The 18,748-nt window shown below is 49.1% G+C and overlaps 1 protein-coding gene across 1 annotated transcript in view; it reads left to right on the top strand.

Moving 5' to 3' along the window:
• The window catches only part of PEMT (phosphatidylethanolamine N-methyltransferase), a 1,176,780-nt gene that overhangs the window by 12,122 nt on the left and 1,145,910 nt on the right, over nt 1–18,748 (top strand). The window contains exon 2 of the mRNA XM_078665209.1: nt 14,119–14,226. Within this exon, the coding sequence (XP_078521335.1) occupies nt 14,119–14,226 (108 nt within the window). The remainder of the gene's footprint in view (nt 1–14,118; nt 14,227–18,748) is intronic.

The following is an 18,748-nucleotide window of genomic DNA, read 5'->3' on the forward strand; positions in this document are numbered from 1 at the left end:
CATTGCCAGCCTGTCCCGGGAGCCGCTCTGCCATTGGCTGACTCCCGGGCACTGAAGATGCTCGACCAGAGGGCCGCGACGTGATTGGCCCGCACAGCTGGAGCAGCCTGGAAGCCGCCGAGGGAATCACCCCCCGATCACCCCCCCAGCGAGGAGCCGACCGCCGGAGCAGCTGGCTGACCCGTCCTCGCCGAGGGAGTGAGTCTGCGTGTGTTCCCCGCCCCGGGCCTGTCGTCCCCCGAGGTGCTGCATCCCCCGCCGCTCGTTGGATTGTCGAGAGCGGGCGGGAGAGCACCAGGGGACCGGCCGGGGCCAGGTGGGAGTGTGCGCTGCTAGGCGCGAGGCGCCTGAATCCATCCGGCGCACGTGTAAGCCCCCACACCACAGGAAAGGAGTCCTCAGGAGACCGGGTGAGGCGCGCTTGCCGCACTTGGGGGGCTAAGGGCCTAAGAAGGCGGGCTGGGAATAACTACGCTTGTGTATTGCATTGACTGCTCGGTTTTAGAGCCAATTGAATAGAAGCCAGTGGCATTATGTTTAACCACTGATCAAAGAGACTAGAGACTATTTTTGGTTTGATTCTGAGAACTGCCTATTTACAAGAACCATTAAGAATTAAGTGCAACATTTTTCTAAATGAAGTGTTTATCGTGCAACTGCTTGATTTACCGTGCTGAAACTAGATAAAGTTATATTTTATATATTCTTACCTGTGTGGTCTCAGTTTGTGGTGGATTGGGAATTATTGTTGTGTTAAGTGCAAATGTTATCCACATTGCCTCCGAGTTTAGCCTAGACTGCTCGCGCCATGCTACCTAGAGGGTGAGCAGGGGTTATCTCAGAGGGTTATTCCGTCGCCCTGACCGGAACCAGGGGTCCCTACTTGGGCTAAGGTACTTACCTCTGCCAACCAGAGACTCCCGGTTCTAACATTGGTGGCTCGCGGTGCGGATTTTGAACTAATGATTGCACTTGACCGGCAGTGATTTCTTGTACATCACTAGTCTAGTTTAGCAGAACAGGTTGCGCAAGATTTTTTCTTTTTTGGTGAAACCTTTTTAGTTGAAAAAGGGTAGGAAGTACCATGTCTCAGAACGCGCAAAGCGTGAATGTAGAAGGGGAAGTGGAATTTGAAATCCAGGAGTTGCTCACCTATAACAAGGAGCAACTGAGAAAAGTCTGCAGACAGCTTGAATGCCCAGTAAGGGGCGGCGCAAATAAGGAAGAGCTACGGACAGCTCTGAGGGCCTGGTGGGAGGCCAAACATGGTGAACCAGAAGCTACTATTGGAGAGGGTGGCGCACAGGAGATTGTTTTTCTGCCTAGTGATTTGCCAGTGGCGAAGCCAGCGTCTAGGGCCGGCAGCACCCACTCCAGTAGGATTATTTCTCCAGAGGAGGTGGAGGAGAATCAGAGAGCTAGGGCCCATGAGATTGAGCTTTTGAAGCTCAAAGCGGAAGCCGACGAGAAGAGACTGCGCCTAGAAGTTGAGAAAGAGGCGCAGGAAAGAGCGGCGCAGGAGAGAAGGCATGCTCTCGCTTTGGAGGAGAAGAAGGTCCAATTGGCTCATGAGAGGAGGATGAAGGAATTGGATTTCAAATATAAAGAGAGGGGGTCCAGTTCTAATGGTGGCAGCGCACAACCAGTACAGGCGGGTAAGGTATACATACCAAAGGATCTGGTACAGAATTATCAGAGGGGTGAGGATATTTATGCGTGGTTCAGAGCGTATGAACTTGCCTTGAAGATGAATGAGGTGCCTGAAAAGAATTGGGGAGCAGGATTGTGGAAGCATTTTGAGGCCTCAGGGAGGGATGTCTTGGCACCCTTAGACGCAAAGAATGCTTTATCCTACTCCGCCATGAAGGAGGCTTTGTGCCTCAGGTATGGGCTCACTGCTGAACAGTACCGCCAGAAGTTTAGGAACTTCAAGAAGCTTGATTCAAGTACTTGGGTGGAGTGTGTGAGTATGTACACGCGTGCACTGGAAGGTTGGATGAAGGGCAGCAAAGTTACTGATTATGTGGGGTTGTGTCACTTGATTAGTAGGGAGCACTTAAGCAGTTTATGTGTCCCAGAGCTGCACCAGCATCTTTTGGATAGTAAGTTAACTGATCCCAGTGAGCTTGCTAAGGAGGCGGACCGGTGGACTAGCACCAGAGTCCACAAGGGGGTGGTAAGTACCCCAGCCAAAGGTGGACAGGGTCCCCAGCAGAAGAGTGGGGGGGACACGGGTAATCAAAAGGAGTCTTCTAAAGGGCCCCAAAGTAGTTCCCCGGAGAAGGTGTCTCAACCCCCCAAGTCTAAGAAGTCTTGGCCCCATAAGGGCCCGCAGGACAAGAAGACCCTCACTTGCTATGCATGTAGGGAGATGGGGCACATTGCTCCAAACTGTCCAAAGAAGAAATCTGCACCCACTGGTGCTCCAGCTCCAGCTCCGGCGATAGCCAGTGTAGCTTTGGGAGGGGATTTGATTTCTAGTGGTGAGGAGGGGTTAGCATTGATGACCCTTGTCTCTCTAGGAGACCAAGAGATGGCCCAGGAAACCTTGCTGCCCCAAAACACTAAGAAATACGGGCAGAAGGTGACCATCAATGGACAGGTGGTGGAGGCTCTGAGAGACACAGGGGCCAGCGTGACATCTGTTAGGTGTCGGTGGGTGTCTGAAGAGCAAATTATTCCCCAGGTACTCCGGCCGGTGGTGGCAGCTGACAGTTCAGTGCGCTACTGCAAGTTGGCAAAAGTTCCATTTGAGTGGGGAGGAGTCTCCGGTATTTTGGAAATTGTTGTAAGTGATGCCTTGCCTGTAGATTGTCTATTAGGTAATGACCTGGAGAGCTCCCCATGGAAAGAGGTGGAGCACCGGACTCACTTGGAGATGTTGGGTTTGCCTGCGTGGATCTGTGTGTCCACCCGTGCAATGACAGCAAGAGAGGGCGGTCTAACAGAGCTGGAGCCAGGGACCTGCCAAGAGAGGAAGGGGTAGAGGGCGCGGGAAACCGGCCCCCACTGTTCCCACGGTCCAGGAGGAGGCAGACCCGGAAGGGGATGCCCTGGAACCTACAGGGGAGCAGGTGGCCGAACTAGGGGAATTGCCTGAGCTGTCCCAGTGGCAGCAAGAGGGTGGTCCCTCCAGGGAGGAATTCTGCCAGGCTCAGAAGGAGTGCCCTTCTCTCATTGGTGTGCGGCAGCAGGCTGCCGACCAGGCCGCAGGCCTGGGGTCCAAGGAGCATTTGATCTACTGGGAGGATGACTTACTTTACAGTGAGCCTAAGTTCGCTGAGCCCGGTGCAGCCCGTGTGCTGGTGGTACCGGAGCGCTTCAGGAACTTCCTACTGGGTCTGGCTCATGACGTGCCTCTCGCAGGACATCTGGGGCAAGACAAGACCTATCACAGGCTTGTCACCCATTTTTACTGGCCCCAGATGAAGACGCACGTCTCTGCCTTCTGTAAGTCTTGCCAGACTTGTCAGGCCAGTGGCAAGAGTGGAGGGAAGCGCGTGGCCCCCCTCCAACCCTTTCCCGTGGTGAGCACCCCTTTTGAGCGGGTGGGCATTGACATCGTGGGGCCCCTGGATCCCAAGACAGCCCTAGGCAACAGGTTTATCCTGGTCTTGGTGGACCATGCCACTCGGTACCCGGAAGCCCTTCCGCTCAGGACAGTCACCGCCCCAGTGGTGGGCCGTGCCCTGATGGGGATCTTTTCCCGGGTGGGATTTCCGAAGGAGGTCGTTTCGGACCGAGGGACAAACTTCATTTCTAAGTATATGAAGTCCCTGTGGAGTGAGTGTGGGGTGACATACAAATTCACCACTCCTTACCACCCTCAAGGAAATGGTTTGGTTGAGAGATTCAACCGCACATTGAAGGGCATGATTATGGGCCTGGAAGAGCCCATGAGGCGGAAATGGGATGTCTTGTTGCCATGCCTGTTGTTTGCCTACAGGGAGGTGCCTCAGAAATCCTTAGGGTTCAGTCCCTTTGAGTTGCTGTATGGCCACCCTGTCAGAGGGCCTCTGGCTCTGGTGAAAGAGGGGTGGGAGAAATCCCGTGGGGAAACCCCTCAGGATGTGTTCAGCTATGTGCTGGCCATCCGCAACCAGACCAAGCGCTTCAGGAAGCTCGCTCAAGAGAACCTGGAGGCTAGCCAGGAGGAAATGAAGAGGTGGTATGACCAGAACACTTCTTTGGTTGAGTTCCAACCTGGTCAGAAAGTGTGGGTGATGGCACCAGTGGAGCCTTGTGCGCTCTGCGACAAGTGGTCTGGGCCATATGAGGTGGTGGAGCGCAAGAGCGAAGTTACCTATTTGGTTAACCTGAAGACTCCCAGGCAGCCCCTGAGAGTGCTACATGTGAACCGCCTCAAACCCCACTTTGAAAGAACTGAAGTGACTATGCTCATGGCTACAGATGTTGGAGGGGAGGAGGATAGTGATCCTCTCCCTGACCTCCTGGCAGTCAAGGAGCAAGATGGGTCAGTGGATGGTGTGGTCCTCTCCCCCACCCTGACCCCAGAACAGCAGGAGGACTGTCGCCAAGTCTTGGGTCAGTTCGCCCCACTGTTCTCCCTGACCCCAGGTGTCACCAAGTGGTGCGTCCACGACGTGGACACTGGAGACAGCATGCCTGTGAAACAGAAGTTTTACAGGGTGGCTGACAAGGTCAGAGCTAGCATCAAGGAAGAAGTTTCCAAGATGTTGGCGCTTGGGGTTATTGAGCCCTCCAGCAGCCCCTGGGCTAGCCCAGTGGTCTTAGTGCCTAAGAAAGCTGCTACCCCCGGTGGCACCCCAGAACTTCGGTTCTGTGTGGACTACCGTGGGCTCAATGCGGTCACCAAGACTGACGCGCACCCCATCCCCAGAGCTGATGAGCTGGTGGATCGGTTGGGAGCTGCCCAGTACCTGATACTTTTGATTTGACTTCAGGGTACTGGCAGATTGCCTTAACTGACGGGGCAAAGGAGAGGTCAGCATTTTCCACACCAGAGGGGCACTTCCAGTTCCGTGTCATGCCCTTTGGGTTGAAAAATGCTCCCGCCACATTTCAGAGGTTGGTCAACCAGGTACTGGCAGGGCTGGAGCAATTCAGTACAGCCTACCTGGATGACATTGCTGTGTTCAGCTCCACTTGGGAGGAACACCTGCAACACCTCACTGAAGTGTTGAAGGCTCTGCAGAAGGCAGGCCTCACTATCAAGGCCAGTAAATGCCAGATAGGGCAGGGATCGGTGGTGTACTTGGGACACCAGGTGGGGAGCGGCAAGGTGGCGCCCCTACAGGCAAAAATTGATACCATTCTGGCTTGGGAACCCCCCCAAGACCCAGACTGAGGTGAGAGCCTTTCTAGGTCTCCCCGGGTATTACAGACGGTTTGTCAAAGGCTATGGCACCATTGTGGCCCCTTTGACAGAGCTGACATCTAGGAATCAGCCCAGGAAAGTGAATTGGACTGAGGCCTGTCAAACTGCTTTTGACACCCTCAAAACTGCCATGTGCACAGCACCGGTGCTTAAGGCACCTGACTTTTCCAGTGAGTTCATTGTGCAAACTGACGCTTCAGAGCAAGGAGTGGGAGCAGTGCTCTCACAGATTAATGATGAGGGCGGAGACCAACCAGTGGCTTTCATTAGCCGAAGGCTAATCCCCAGGGAACAGAAATGGAGTGCCATCGAAAGAGAAGCTTTCGCTGTGGTCTGGTCTCTGAAGAAGCTGAGGCCCTACCTGTTTGGGACTCACTTCCGTGTTCAGACCGACCACAGGCCCCTCAGATGGTTAATGCAGATGAGGGGTGAGAATCCAAAATTGTTGAGGTGGTCCATTTCCCTACAGGGGATGGACTTTACGGTGGAGCACCGCCCTGGTACAGAACACGCCAATGCTGACGGTCTGTCCAGATTCTTCCGCCTTAGTGATGAGGACTCCCAAGAGGTTGGGTAGTTCTCCCCACTTTCAGCTGGAGGGGACACGTGTTAGACCTGACACCTTTTGGTGTGGTTCTTCCCCCATCTTTTTGCCTCTGACTCATGTGTTGTGATGCTGTGCTGGATTTCGTTTTTGCTGATTAAGATGCTTTGGACACTCTGCCACTGCTGATCAGTGTCAGAGTGTAAGTGCTCCCTCTGTAAATTGTGATATTGATGGAATATACCTGATTGGCATATTTGTATCACCACGAAGTCCCTAGTAAAGTGCACTGTGTGTGCCAGGGCTGGTGATCACAAATGCTACTAGTGGGCCTGCAGCGCAGATTGCGCCACCCACGTGAGTAGCTTTAAAATGGTGACTAAGGCCTGCCAGCGCGGAGCCTGTGTGCAGTCAGTGACTGCCATGTCAACCTGGCCAGTGTCCCCACTGGCTAGGCCTAACCCTTCCCTGTCTGTGCACATCAGTCACCCCTATGGAAGGCTCGAGGTACCCCCCTGGGCAGAGTGCAGTGTATGGATAAGGTAGAGCATGTACTAGTGCAGGTAGTATGCTCTGGTAGTGGGCTGCAGCCATGTTATGTGCTCACTGCTGAAAGGCTATCTTGCTCCATAGAGTAACATGGAGGAGGCTGGGCCCATGTGATACCAGCCTATCTTCCCATAGGAACAAGATGGGACATAAGTGGAAGATATCCCTGAACTCAGAATTTAATGACACATCTTTTAGTGAAGGGTGTTTTTAAATCCTGTGTTGGAGAATAGCACTTTTAGAAAGTGGCTGTTCTCTTGTCTAAACCTTTCTGTGTGCCTGGGTTTGTGGAATGCCTGCCTGGTCTGGATGTGACAGGGGGGGCTGCAGAGCCCCAGAGGAGAGGGTCGGAGCCATCCCGGGGATGAAAGGGCACATCTGCCTGCCTGGGAGGAGGGAGGAAGGAATGCCTGATAAGTGCTGAGCTGCGCCTGCCTACCTCCCCCACGTTAGCTGTCTCCTGGTGGTCAACTGACACCTCTGGCCCTGAAGCTGACAGGAAGAAGAAAACCAGAGACACCTCGGTGCTCCGCAACCCCCAGAACTGGTTTAGACTGGACTAAGGGCCTCCATGCACAAAGACTTCAAAGAACTTCAAAGACATTGAGGGGTATAAGGAAAGGACCCCTGACTACAGAAGTTAGATTCTGAAATTCTGCAAGCAAGAAGGAACCTCGGCTGGAAGGAGGACGGCTAGAGAACCAAAGGAAGATTGCCTTGCTGTGTGCTCTAAGGGCTGACCTGTTCTGTTGTCTGACTGGAAGCTAAGGAGAAGAAAGGGGCTTTGCTGTGTGCTGTGACCCTGCCTACTTGAAACTGCCAAGACTCTGCTGTGTGCTGTGTCTACAACTGAATCTCCAAGGGCCTGAGAAGAGCTGGCCTCCTGTTGGGAACCCAGGATAAAAGGTTCCTAAAGCTGTCCCAGAAAACGGCTGAAAAATCGTGCTGTTGGGACCCGAGACGCGTGGGGCTTGACTGCGGAGCGTGAGGAAGGGATCGGTGTGCTCATCGGCACATTACTCGTGAGGGTCGGAGGCTTGTGGAGCCTCCCCTCGTGAAATCCGCTCCACGGTGGTGGCAAGGGCGAGAGGGGGGTCTAGTTGTGACCAGCGCCCTTGAAAACCCTTTGCCGCCAAATCACCACCGCAGCCCGGGGCCAGGATACCCCCGTAATCTGCTCCGAGGTCAAGGAGCCGAAGCGCCAAAGAAACGAAGGAGCCGCGCTCCCATTGGTGGAGGGAGCCGAGCCCCCTCACTATTGCCGCGACGGGATTGGCCCGTGCGGCGCAGCGTCATCAGCTGTGGTGGGCCGTGATTGGCCGAAGTAGCGGAGCGTCATTGCCAGCCTGTCCCGGGAGCCGCTCTGCCATTGGCTGACTCCCGGGCACTGAAGGGGCTCGACCAGAGGGCCGCGACGTGATTGGCCCGCACAGCTGGAGCAGCCTGGAAGCCGCCGAGGGAATCGCGCCCCGATCACCCCCCCAGCGAGGAGCCGACCGCCGGAGCAGCTGGCTGACCCGTCCTCGCCGAGGGAGTGAGTCTGCGTGTGTTCCCCGCCCCGGGCCTGTCGTCCCCCGAGGTGCTGCATCCCCCGCCGCTCGTTGGATTGTCGAGAGCGGGCGGGAGAGCACCAGGGGACCGGCCGGGGCCAGGTGGGAGTGTGCGCTGCTAGGCGCGAGGCGCCTGAATCCATCCGGCGCACGTGTAAGCCCCCACACCACAGGAAAGGAGTCCCCAGGAGACCGGGTGAGGCGCGCTTGCCGCACTTGGGGGGCCAAGGGCCTAAGAAGGCGGGCTGGGAATAACTACGCTTGTGTATTGCATTGACTGCTCGTTTTTAGAGCCAATTGAATAGAAGCCAGTGGCATTATGTTTAACCACTGATCAAAGAGACTAGAGACTATTTTTGGTTTGATTCTGAGAACTGCCTATTTACAAGAACCATTAAGAATTAAGTGCAACATTTTTCTAAATGAAGTGTTTATCGTGCAACTGCTTGATTTACCGTGCTGAAACTAGATAAAGTTATATTTTATATATACTTACCTGTGTGGTCTCAGTTTGTGGTGGATTGGGAATTATTGTTGTGTTAAGTGCAAATGTTATCCACATTGCCTCCGAGTTTAGCCTAGACTGCTCGCGCCATGCTACCTAGAGGGTGAGCAGGGGTTATCTCAGAGGGTTATTCTGTTGCCCTGACCGGAACCAGGGGTCCCTACTTGGGCTAAGGTACTTACCTCTGCCAACCAGAGACTCCCGGTTCTAACACCAGTCCTATCCTTTTTAACTATCAAGAAGTGGAAAAAGCTATTTTGGCTACTACAAAGCATAAGGCACCCGGTCCCGATGGAGTTCCTGCTGACTTTTTTATGTATTCACCAAAACTGTGGGCAGAGGTTTTGGCAAATGTGTTCAATGCAGTCAATGGCAACCCATCACCTGCCTCATGGGACACTTCCACCATCGTCCCTATTTTTAAAAAAGGCCAGCGGGATGATCCCGCCTGCTATAGACCTATATCCCTCTTGGATTCATCTGTAAAAATCTTAGGCAGAGTCCTTTTATCTAGATTGAGGGAAAACGTTGAGAGCTGTGGCGGGTTGTCTGAGTTGCAATATGGTTTTAGAGAAAGAAAAGGGGCCATTGAACAGTGCGCTAACTTGTACTTGCTCATCTCCAAATATACCGTGGCCAAGGAGGGGTCCGTGTTTCTTGCATTCATGGATCTCTCCTCGGCTTTTGATTTGGTCAATAGGTCAAAGCTGTGGGCCATCTTGTTGGAGATGGGCATTGATGAGGCCTTGGTCACGTTTATGGCCACTCTGCACCAAGAGCTTTTTGCAGCCGTCCGTGTAACAAATGAGGGTAGATGTACCCCCCTTTTTAAATCTTTAAAGGGGGTACGGCAAGGCTGTATATTAGCCCCCTTGCTTTTTACCATTTATATCAACGGCTTGGGCGCACACCTAGGGGAGCAGGAAGCCGACGTCCCGCATGCAGGAGCTGTTAAAATCCCGGCGCTCCTGTATGCGGATGACGCCGTACTGATCGCTCGCACGGGTGTTGGCCTTCAGCACCTTTTGAATGCCTTTGGTTCGTTTATGGAGCGATTGGATCTTAAGGTAAACGTAACCAAGTCACATACAATGGTGGTGGGGCGCGAGTGCAGCAAGAAGAGAAATAAAACATTTACATGTAGGGGGGACACTGTCTCCAGGGTATCTACATTTCCCTACCTAGGCGTACTGTTTGATCAGAAAGGGACCTGGGGCCCACAGGTAAGAGCAAAGAGGCTGGCTGTCATTAGATCATCATCAGCACTCCTGGGCTTTGCTGGTAGGCTAGGGGCTAGGCCTATGGAAGCTCTGTTAAACATCTATAAGAGTAAATCCGTGACCATTGCGTTATATGGTTCCGCGTTGTGGGGGCATGTAAACTTGGAACCAATCCAGAGAGCAGAGAATAGATTCATTAGAACCCTGCTTTCTGTACCACAGTCGACCCCAACATACTCCATCCATAAAGAAGTGGGCCTACATTTTTTGTTTGACACGCTGAGCATGGCCCCTCTGATTTTTTGGCTGAAAATGTGGATGAACGAAGAACTTCCATTAAATCACAAAATCATGTCTGATGTCCTGTCCCTGGACAAATCTAATAAGATCCCTTGGTTGGCCTATTTGGCTAAGGCATTTTTAGATCTGGGACGTCCGGAGCTTTTTTCCTCCCCCGAGAATATTAAGATACATGACATTGATTTTGTAAAGAAGTCCTTTATGGGAAGGAAGGAAGCATGCCGTGAAGAATGTGGACTGGCGAAACCGTCAGTAAGGGAACATTGCCTACTTGTTAACTCTTTTTCACTTGCACCTTACCTTGGTTTCGTTACAATTCCTTTCCATAGGTTCCTTTTAACTAAGTTTAGATTTAATTTGTTACATTTTTATTTAGGCTCTTTTAAAAGCTGGCAGAAGCCGGAACTAGCCTTGCCTTGTAGCTGCGATCAGTTTTCTGTACAAGATACAATGCATTTTGTTATGTTTTGTGGGTTGTATTTAGAGCCAAGGAAAAAATACTTGTTGCCCATTCTTAAAGAGGCTGGCTTCACTCAAGTGAGACCGGCCCTGCTCTTTTTACAATCACTGCCTAACCCCCACATCACTTTTTGTACAGCTAATTTTCTGGTAGCCGCCTCAAGGGTGAAAGCTGTCTGCCTAGATTCGCCTTAAAGCAAATGTTTTACCATTTATACTCATCTCTGAATTTAATACTTTTTTAATTGTCTGTAATATTCTTAATTGTTTGTCCGTATTTATCGTTCTTTAAGAAAAAGGAAGAAAAACCATGTATGAAATGTTTTTAAATTTTTCCCCTCTTTGTATGGCTTTTAAATAAGTCGAATAAAGATATTCTGACTGACTGACTGAGTGGAGGGAAGAAGAACAAAAAAAAGTAGATTTGTATCAATTAACTCCGCTTTGGTCACAGGGAAGTATCCTTTTGAGCTTTTCAGAAAAATAATAGCTAACTGTATGATGACGCCTTTGTGGTTGAATGAGAAGTGCAAGGGAAAGGAGAGGACGTGCGTAGACAAAAGAGGAAGATAGGAAGGAAAGGGAAGGGAAAAGGCTGGATGAAAATGTTACATTCCACTGGAACTTCAGGGTAAAGAGGATTCCGAAGGGAATGTGATGATTGAATTTGCAACTGGAACAAGGGCTGGAGAGGATGGCTGGGATGATTTTCCTGTAACATATCTTAATAAAGATCATCAAAATTACATCCTTCGCCTGTAACTCATATACTAAGGAAGGAAATCACTTTTTAACATATACACAGCAGCCTCGTCATGAGAGCAAATTTTAAAGCTTGCAGTTACCCTGCTGGGGATCTTTTCTCTGAATAACAGATGCTTATTATTGTCATCTCAAGAATACTCATTCTATGTACAGAGACCAATGGCAAATGCATGGTCCGTGGTGAAAACCGATAACAAGCCTAATACTGTTCAGGATTGGGGAGGGGTTTGGGACGGAAAGGAAGTGAAAGATAAGACAATGGAAGTTGGGCACCTAACCTTCAAAGGCAATCTTCTCCATACAATGTGTGGCCTAGTAGACTTGCTTCCCGATGTTCCATGCTGTGTTATGATTGGCTTAATCATTTCTTTAGTATAAATACACCAGCACAAAAACAATTGAATACTAAAATACAGACAGAATAACAAAGAATCATGCATGACTCTCACAAAACTTTGAAGAAAATTGAGTTAAGAGACAACATTTGGGGCAGGTTGTCCAGTTAAAGAAAGTACAACAAGGAAATTGTTGGACGCCAGAGAGAGGAGAGGCAGATTTGTAAATTGTAATTGCATTTATATAGCGCTTACTACCCCTGACGAGGAGTCAAAGTGCTTTTTCAGCAAGTAGCATGCTACCCCGGAACCCAAAAAGGATTATTGGTATATTAGAATACGGAAATATTAAATTAATTTGAGTGGTGGACATGTTAGTCGGTTATTTGGTTTGAAAAGGATAGTGGTGGGATAGAAGAGGGAAGGGTCTAGAAGATGTTTTTTTTGGAGCTCATAGTACTAGGGGGATGTTTCGAATGAGTAAAGGAGAGATGGATGGGGAAGAGTCAGAGGGAAGGCTTTAGAAAGACTTTTTTGGGAGATCTGAATAGTAAAAGAGGTATGAGATGATGCAAGGAGGGAAGAGTCTAGAAAGTGTTATTTGGGGATCTATGAAAAGAATGGGGTTTGGGATGAGTGAGAGAGTGTGGAGGTAGTTGATATATTGAAAGGTATAGAATGAGAAATAGGGTAGCGCATTGGAAAGAGTAGTAGAATGAGATTTGAGATGAGACAGAGTGAAGGTAGAGTCTATATTGAGAGAGGTCTAGAGTGAGAAATAGGATAGTTAATTGGAGAGAGTAGTAGAATGAGGTTTGAGATGAGTTGGAGTGTAGGTAGAGGATATATTGAGAGAGCTATAGGGTGAGATATAGGGTAGTGCATTGGAGATTCTGAACTAGAAGAAAAGTAATATTTATAAGGATACATAAGTGCATAGAAGGTATATGTGTAGAATGAAGGTAATATATGTAGATTTAAGTTGTATTTAATAAACTCAGACTTTCAAGTGTTGCTGTACTTCAAGTGATATTCTTTTGTAATTTTTTTGTAATTCAATAGTGAAGCAATTGTAGATACACATTTATGATAAATGATTTACTTATTCATGCTGTCACCTATGTACATGTTAAACATAGAATAATATAACCATAATTAATATGTACATTTGTTAGGCAGAATTAATGAATATCTTAATATTTTGAAAACATAATTATTATACACCTTTATACAAAGCAATACACATATGTAGCTTCACATTTATAGTCCAAATAAATGCTATATACAGAGGGATATGCTGTATATTTATGTTTGAGTTAGGTGGTTATGTGGGGAAGAGCCAACTCTTGAGTAGTCTTCTGAAGATAAGATAGTTATCCGTGGATCTTATGTTTTGAGGTAAGGAGTTTCATAGTTTTACTGCTTGAACAGAGAAGGTTGTGCCACCTATGATTTTTTCTTGTACGGTGGGATTCTGAGGCGAGGTGTCAATCTAGAGTGGAGGTTCCTTTGTTGAATGCATTTTGTGATTTTATTCTTGACGAAGAGTGGTCCTGCTCCATGTATCGCTTTGTTTAGACAGAACAAGAGAGATAGTCGCCTGGACCTTGTGTGGAAATCCCAGGTGGGGAAAGATGTGTTGCAGAGTTTTTATAGCCGCAAAGCTTGTGCTTGCCAGTTTGTCCACTTGGGCATTCATTGATAGCTTGGAGTCCATGGTAAGTCTGAGGTTTTTTACTTCCTTTGATACTTTAGGTAGGGTTTCCAAATCATCAGGCTAGGCGTTGAGTTGGTCATAATTTTTCCAATCCCCACATGTGAGTATTTCCATTTTGGAAGCATTTAATTTGAGATGGCTCCATGTCATCCATTGATCCACGGCTCTGAGACAACTGAAAATATGTTAGTTTCCAATGTCTTTGGGGCTTTCCAGTTCAAGGAGTATTTGTGTGTCATCTGCATAGTTATGGCTTGTGAGGTGAAATTGATTGATTAGTTCCGGTAATTACTTCATGTAAATGTTGAAGATCATAGGTGATGATTCTTCTTAGTGGTGTGGCAGCAGAGGCAGTTAGAAGAATTTACTTGAAGGTTAGTGGTGGGCACGGGTCAAAAGGGCTGCCGACAGGCCTACTTGCTCTGACCAGGTTCATAAATTCATTGTGTGAAATTTGTTGGAAGTAGTGGAGAGGCTGGGTTAGTGTACTCTTGGATTGTTGTTTTGGAAAAGGGTTGTGCTGGTAGTTATTCTATGTTTTAAATAGGAGTCCAACGTGTCTGCTTTAGTTGTGTAATGCTTCTATGATACACTTCTTAGTGGTTTTTGAGCTAGCTCATTGATTCCGCCTGCTGCAGAGATCTGTATCTTACTAGCCTGTCCAGGTACCTATTTCAGTAGGACCGACCATGTCTTTATCTTTACAATATAAGTTTATTTGGCAATAATATTTCCATATTTTCGCACTGACACAATTGTATTTATATACCCTACAGTAATGCTCAATAATTCAGCTGTCATTCTGCTTCCTGTAGGTGGACGCCTCCGTTATCATGGTGCCAGCAGCCTATATCGATGTAACAGATTTCAGTTTTCTTTTGGCTGCTCTCTGCATCGTTTTCGCTCCGCTTTTCTGGAATGTGGTAAGTCGAGCACATCAGCGAGCTTAAATGCAGATAATGGTTTGAATGACGAGAATCATGGGGTGGGTAATTATTTGTGTTTGAATATAATTTATTTATTTATTTTGTAACCAAAATGTCCTTTTATAAATGTAAGCACCAGTAACGTTTAAATGCTAATTACCATTAATGTCGATACCGGCACCCCCCACTTAGCAGTAAATAGTCGCGCTGAGCAAAATAATACAGTCCACACAAGTTTTTCGGGGGGGGGGAAAAGTTTGCTGCAGGTTTATTACATACAAGGAGTATGCCAACTTGGTGGGTTAACTTACGGGCGATCCAAGCGGAGACAGCATTTACTCACCTAAGCTGCCCTGCCCACCTGTTGAGCCAACTACACTGTGGCCAATCCAATCAGTGCTACCATTTTGTGGGGGTTATACCCCTTACATATCATGGACCGCCAGTCCATACCTTTTACTCACACCTTTTGCATAACCAGGCAAGCCCCCAGTTGCTCAGGCTGACAACCGCCCGAGGAACTAATGGGGCGCTGTCGTTCTCTACCAGGGTCCTGCTGTAAAGACTTGTGGGATTTTGGCATAATGCACCCTTATTGTGCTCCTGAAAGGGTACCCCTCCTACCAATCAGCCTCAGGATCGCCCTGTAAGTCCGCCGTTAACTTATGGGCGATCCAAGGGCAGGCAGTGGTGACTCACCTAAGCTGCCCTGCCCGCCTGATGAGCCAAACTGCACCATGGCCAATCCAATCGGTGCTACCATTTAAGTGGGGGTTATCCCCTTTACATATCGTGGACCACCAGTCTATACCTTTTTAGGCGTGAAGCGTAACCAGGAAAGCCCACGTTTGCTCAGGCTTACAACCGCCCGAAGGACTAGGGGGGCACCGTTACTTTCAACCAGTGTCCTGCCATCAAGACTCCTGGGATTTTGGAAAAAAGCACCCCTCGTACCAGTCCCCCTCCGGATCGCCCTGTAACTCCGCCTGCAACACAAATGAATACATTAATACATTCAATTCATTAGCTAAGCCGTCATGCTGGCACGCAGGGTAAGCGGTTGGGAGGGTGACATTGTGTCCAGCGGGGACAAAGAGGGTGGCCAGTGGGTGGGGCAGGTATAAATACCTGTCCCCAGCCCACCGCGCACCAGAAATGATGCCGAAGACACATCAGACCCAAGGGGAAGGACTCCTACAAGAGGGGGTCCCTGAGACAAGGCGCGGGGAGGTGCCTGAAGCGGCACTAGGGGGCTGCCCTCTTAAGGTGCCCACTGCGTGCACTGTGGGCAGCCGCTTATTGCCGATATTGGCAACCCCAACCGCTTAGCAGTAAATAGTTGTGTTGCGCAAAATAATACAGTACACACAAGTTTTTGTTGGGAAAAGTTTGCTGCAGGTTTATTACATACAAGGAGTATGCCAACAAGGTGGGTTAACTTACGGGCGATCCAAGGGCAGGCAGCGGTGACTCACCTAAGCTGCCCTGCCCACCTGATGAGCCAACTGCACTGTGGCCAATCCATTCGGTGCTACGATTTTGTGGGGCTTATACCCCTTACATATCATGGACCACCGGTCCATACGTTTTACTCACGCCTTTTTAGGGGCAGAGCGTAACCAGGCAAGCCCCTGGTTGCTCAGGCTTACAACCGCCCGATGAACTAGCGGGACGCTGTGGTTCTCAACCAGGGTCCTGCTGTAAAGACTAGAGGGATTTTGGCTTAATGCACCCTTATTGGGCTCCTGAAAGGGTACCCCTCGTACCAATCAGCTTCAGGATCGCCCTGTAAGTTCGCCACAGCCCTGGATGTGGCTGCCGTCATATCCAGGGCCCCACCCCACTGTGGCAGGCTTCATAACCTCCTGCAACGTGTGATTGCCAGTCGTTCTAGCTGGGCACTTCCCATCTACCTTTGAAGTTTCCCAGTCCTTCTAGCTGAACACGTTCCATCCACCTTTGCAGGTGTACCCCATCCCTATAGGGGAAACCTAGTGGCGTATCCACTCAAGAGACCACTCCTATTTACCAAGCCCTTCTCGTTTTATTGGATTTTGCATTCAAGTTGCATTAAGCCCTCCTGCTTGATGGGCTTGTGCATGGCTTATTTACCCCATTGAAGGCAAGTCTGCTGGTCACCACTTAATTGGGAACTACTGTTCTGTTTTAACCATACATTTATTTACCCTTCCATAGGCTTGTTCGATGGCCTGCCCGGAATTGAAACAACTACTCTCTACTTTGACCGCAGTTCACTGTGAAAACCCTAGGGTGCACTGTGCCAATACGGGCCTACTTGTTAGGTATTGCCGGGTTGTGCATTACCCAACACCGCCCAGTCACTGTTTGCAGAATACTATTGGAGTTCGCCTCCCAGGCCCATAGTTTATTTGTTAACAAGATATTGTTTGTGGCCAACATTATTCCATTCTCTCTGCCAGCTGGCCTCCTCCTGTATAGGAGTACCATGCCGGCCAGAATTCCTACCCAAATGGAATGCAAAACGACTGCTCTTCTTCACCCTGGTTCTGTCTGAATTAATCCATTGTGCACTGCGTGCAATATAGTGCCTAACATTCAGGGTTGACTGCACCCTTGTTTACCCCCATACTTGATTATTCCCAAAATTGGGGGTTCACACTGATAAACGTGTACTGCACCAGCAGTGTATATTTACCTGCTCCTCCCAAATTTGAATTTTCTTGAATTATTGACATGCCAAATATTCTTCATACATTGTAGCCTTTTTCTGTGCTTAACACCTTGTTTCCCCCAACTTTTGGGACAGCACCACACTTTTTAGATGACAGCTTCCACAACCAGCCTAGCTACTATGTCTATCAGGGCGGGGAATTTTTTGTTTAACTGAAGCAACCTGTAACATGCCCACGGTTCCATAGTGCAGATATTTTGCTGAGTTTGATCAGACATTTGCACAGACCTTTTTGATTGCTAAACCATGGTGAACCCTTAATGGTGTCAAATCTGGTTAGAGGGAGTGTTTGTATTGTGCCCACTTTTGCTATCACTGCACCCCTTTTGGAGTGACAACGTACGCAGCCCACTAGACTTGCTTAACTGCAGTCGGATCACAGATACACCATACCTGCTAACCAGCTGTGACGTTTTCGTCATCAAAACACATCACCCATATGGCTTCACACTCAGTTGTTAAACTCCTGACGTGTAACATCAATGGCCTGGGCGACAAGATTAAGCGGGAAATTGTACTGCAATACCCCATTTTATTTCATTTCATTTCATTACTCCAGGAGATGCACTTGGTTGGGAACTCATATGGGGCACTGAATAGGTGGGGATACCGATTGGTCGCTCATTCAGGGTTTACCTCGGGTTCGTGGGGCCGGGAGTACTCCTCCACAGGGGCTGTCCATATATGATCCACAAGACTTGGCCGGATGCGCTGGGTAGATATGTAGCATTGCCTGGCACCTGGGAGGGACAGATTCTCAACCTCATATCCGTATATGTCCCCCTGATTTGCAGCGTCACGTTTTGCGAGACATCGGTGCGCTCATACTTGACTTACCATTAGGTGTACTGATGCTGGCAGGTGACTTCAATTTGACATTTGATGGCGCTAGAGATCGCATACCACCCCGTAGGGCATCCCAACTGAACGAGTTCTCATCCGCCATGGGCTTGGTTGATATCTGGAGATGGCTTAAACCGACCACCATACTATTCACGTTTCAATCAGGGGTTAATCCCGCATTGACCACATGTTCATACAAGCCCAAGATATTCATGTTTTTTCTGAGTCTCAGTGCCTTGTGTGGGGAATCTCTGATTACTCCCCCATTCTCACGACTTCAACCTGGGGGCAGACCAGGCGCTGTACTACCCTCTCTATCAATCCTTGGTCTCTTAAAGTACCCCACATTAGGGAAACACTTCTCAAAGACACTGACTACTATTTCGCAGAAAATGTGGGGTCGGCCACTTCCGCCTGTGTATTATGGGGGGCGTTTGGCGCTGTACTTGAGGGTCAAGCCTTATCATTGATGGTGGGACATAGGAGGGAACTTTCTAAACGAGTAAGTCGAGTTGGAAGAGGAAATCCTGGTAAAGGAAAAAGCCCTTGCGTGTACGCACAGCACGCACTCAATATGGTGCGACTGGACTACCGGCAGCTACTGACGGAAGTTGCCAAGACGCGCTATCTTGCTACCTGTCACAAGATCTATGAGCATGGCGAGCTTACGGGTGAACTCCTGGCCTGGGTAGAAAAAAGGGAGCGGGCATCCAGGTGGGTCCCCTCAATATCTGGGGTTGACTGTACGCTTCTCACCGACCCTCAGCAGATCGCCGAAACATTCGCCTCTTACTTCTCGTCTGTATATACTACTGCTGAGACATCCCAGGCCCCTATGGCTGCGGACCTCCTGTCTACTATCAAAGTTGCTCGCCTAACAACACAGGATTGTGACTCCCTAGAGAGTGACGTTACAGAGACTGAAATTCAAATAGCTATTCAGTATGTACATTCAGGTAAAGC

This window comes from Lissotriton helveticus, chromosome 10 (genome assembly GCF_964261635.1).
Source record: "Lissotriton helveticus chromosome 10, aLisHel1.1, whole genome shotgun sequence".
Classification (NCBI taxonomy): Eukaryota; Metazoa; Chordata; class Amphibia; order Caudata; family Salamandridae; genus Lissotriton; species Lissotriton helveticus.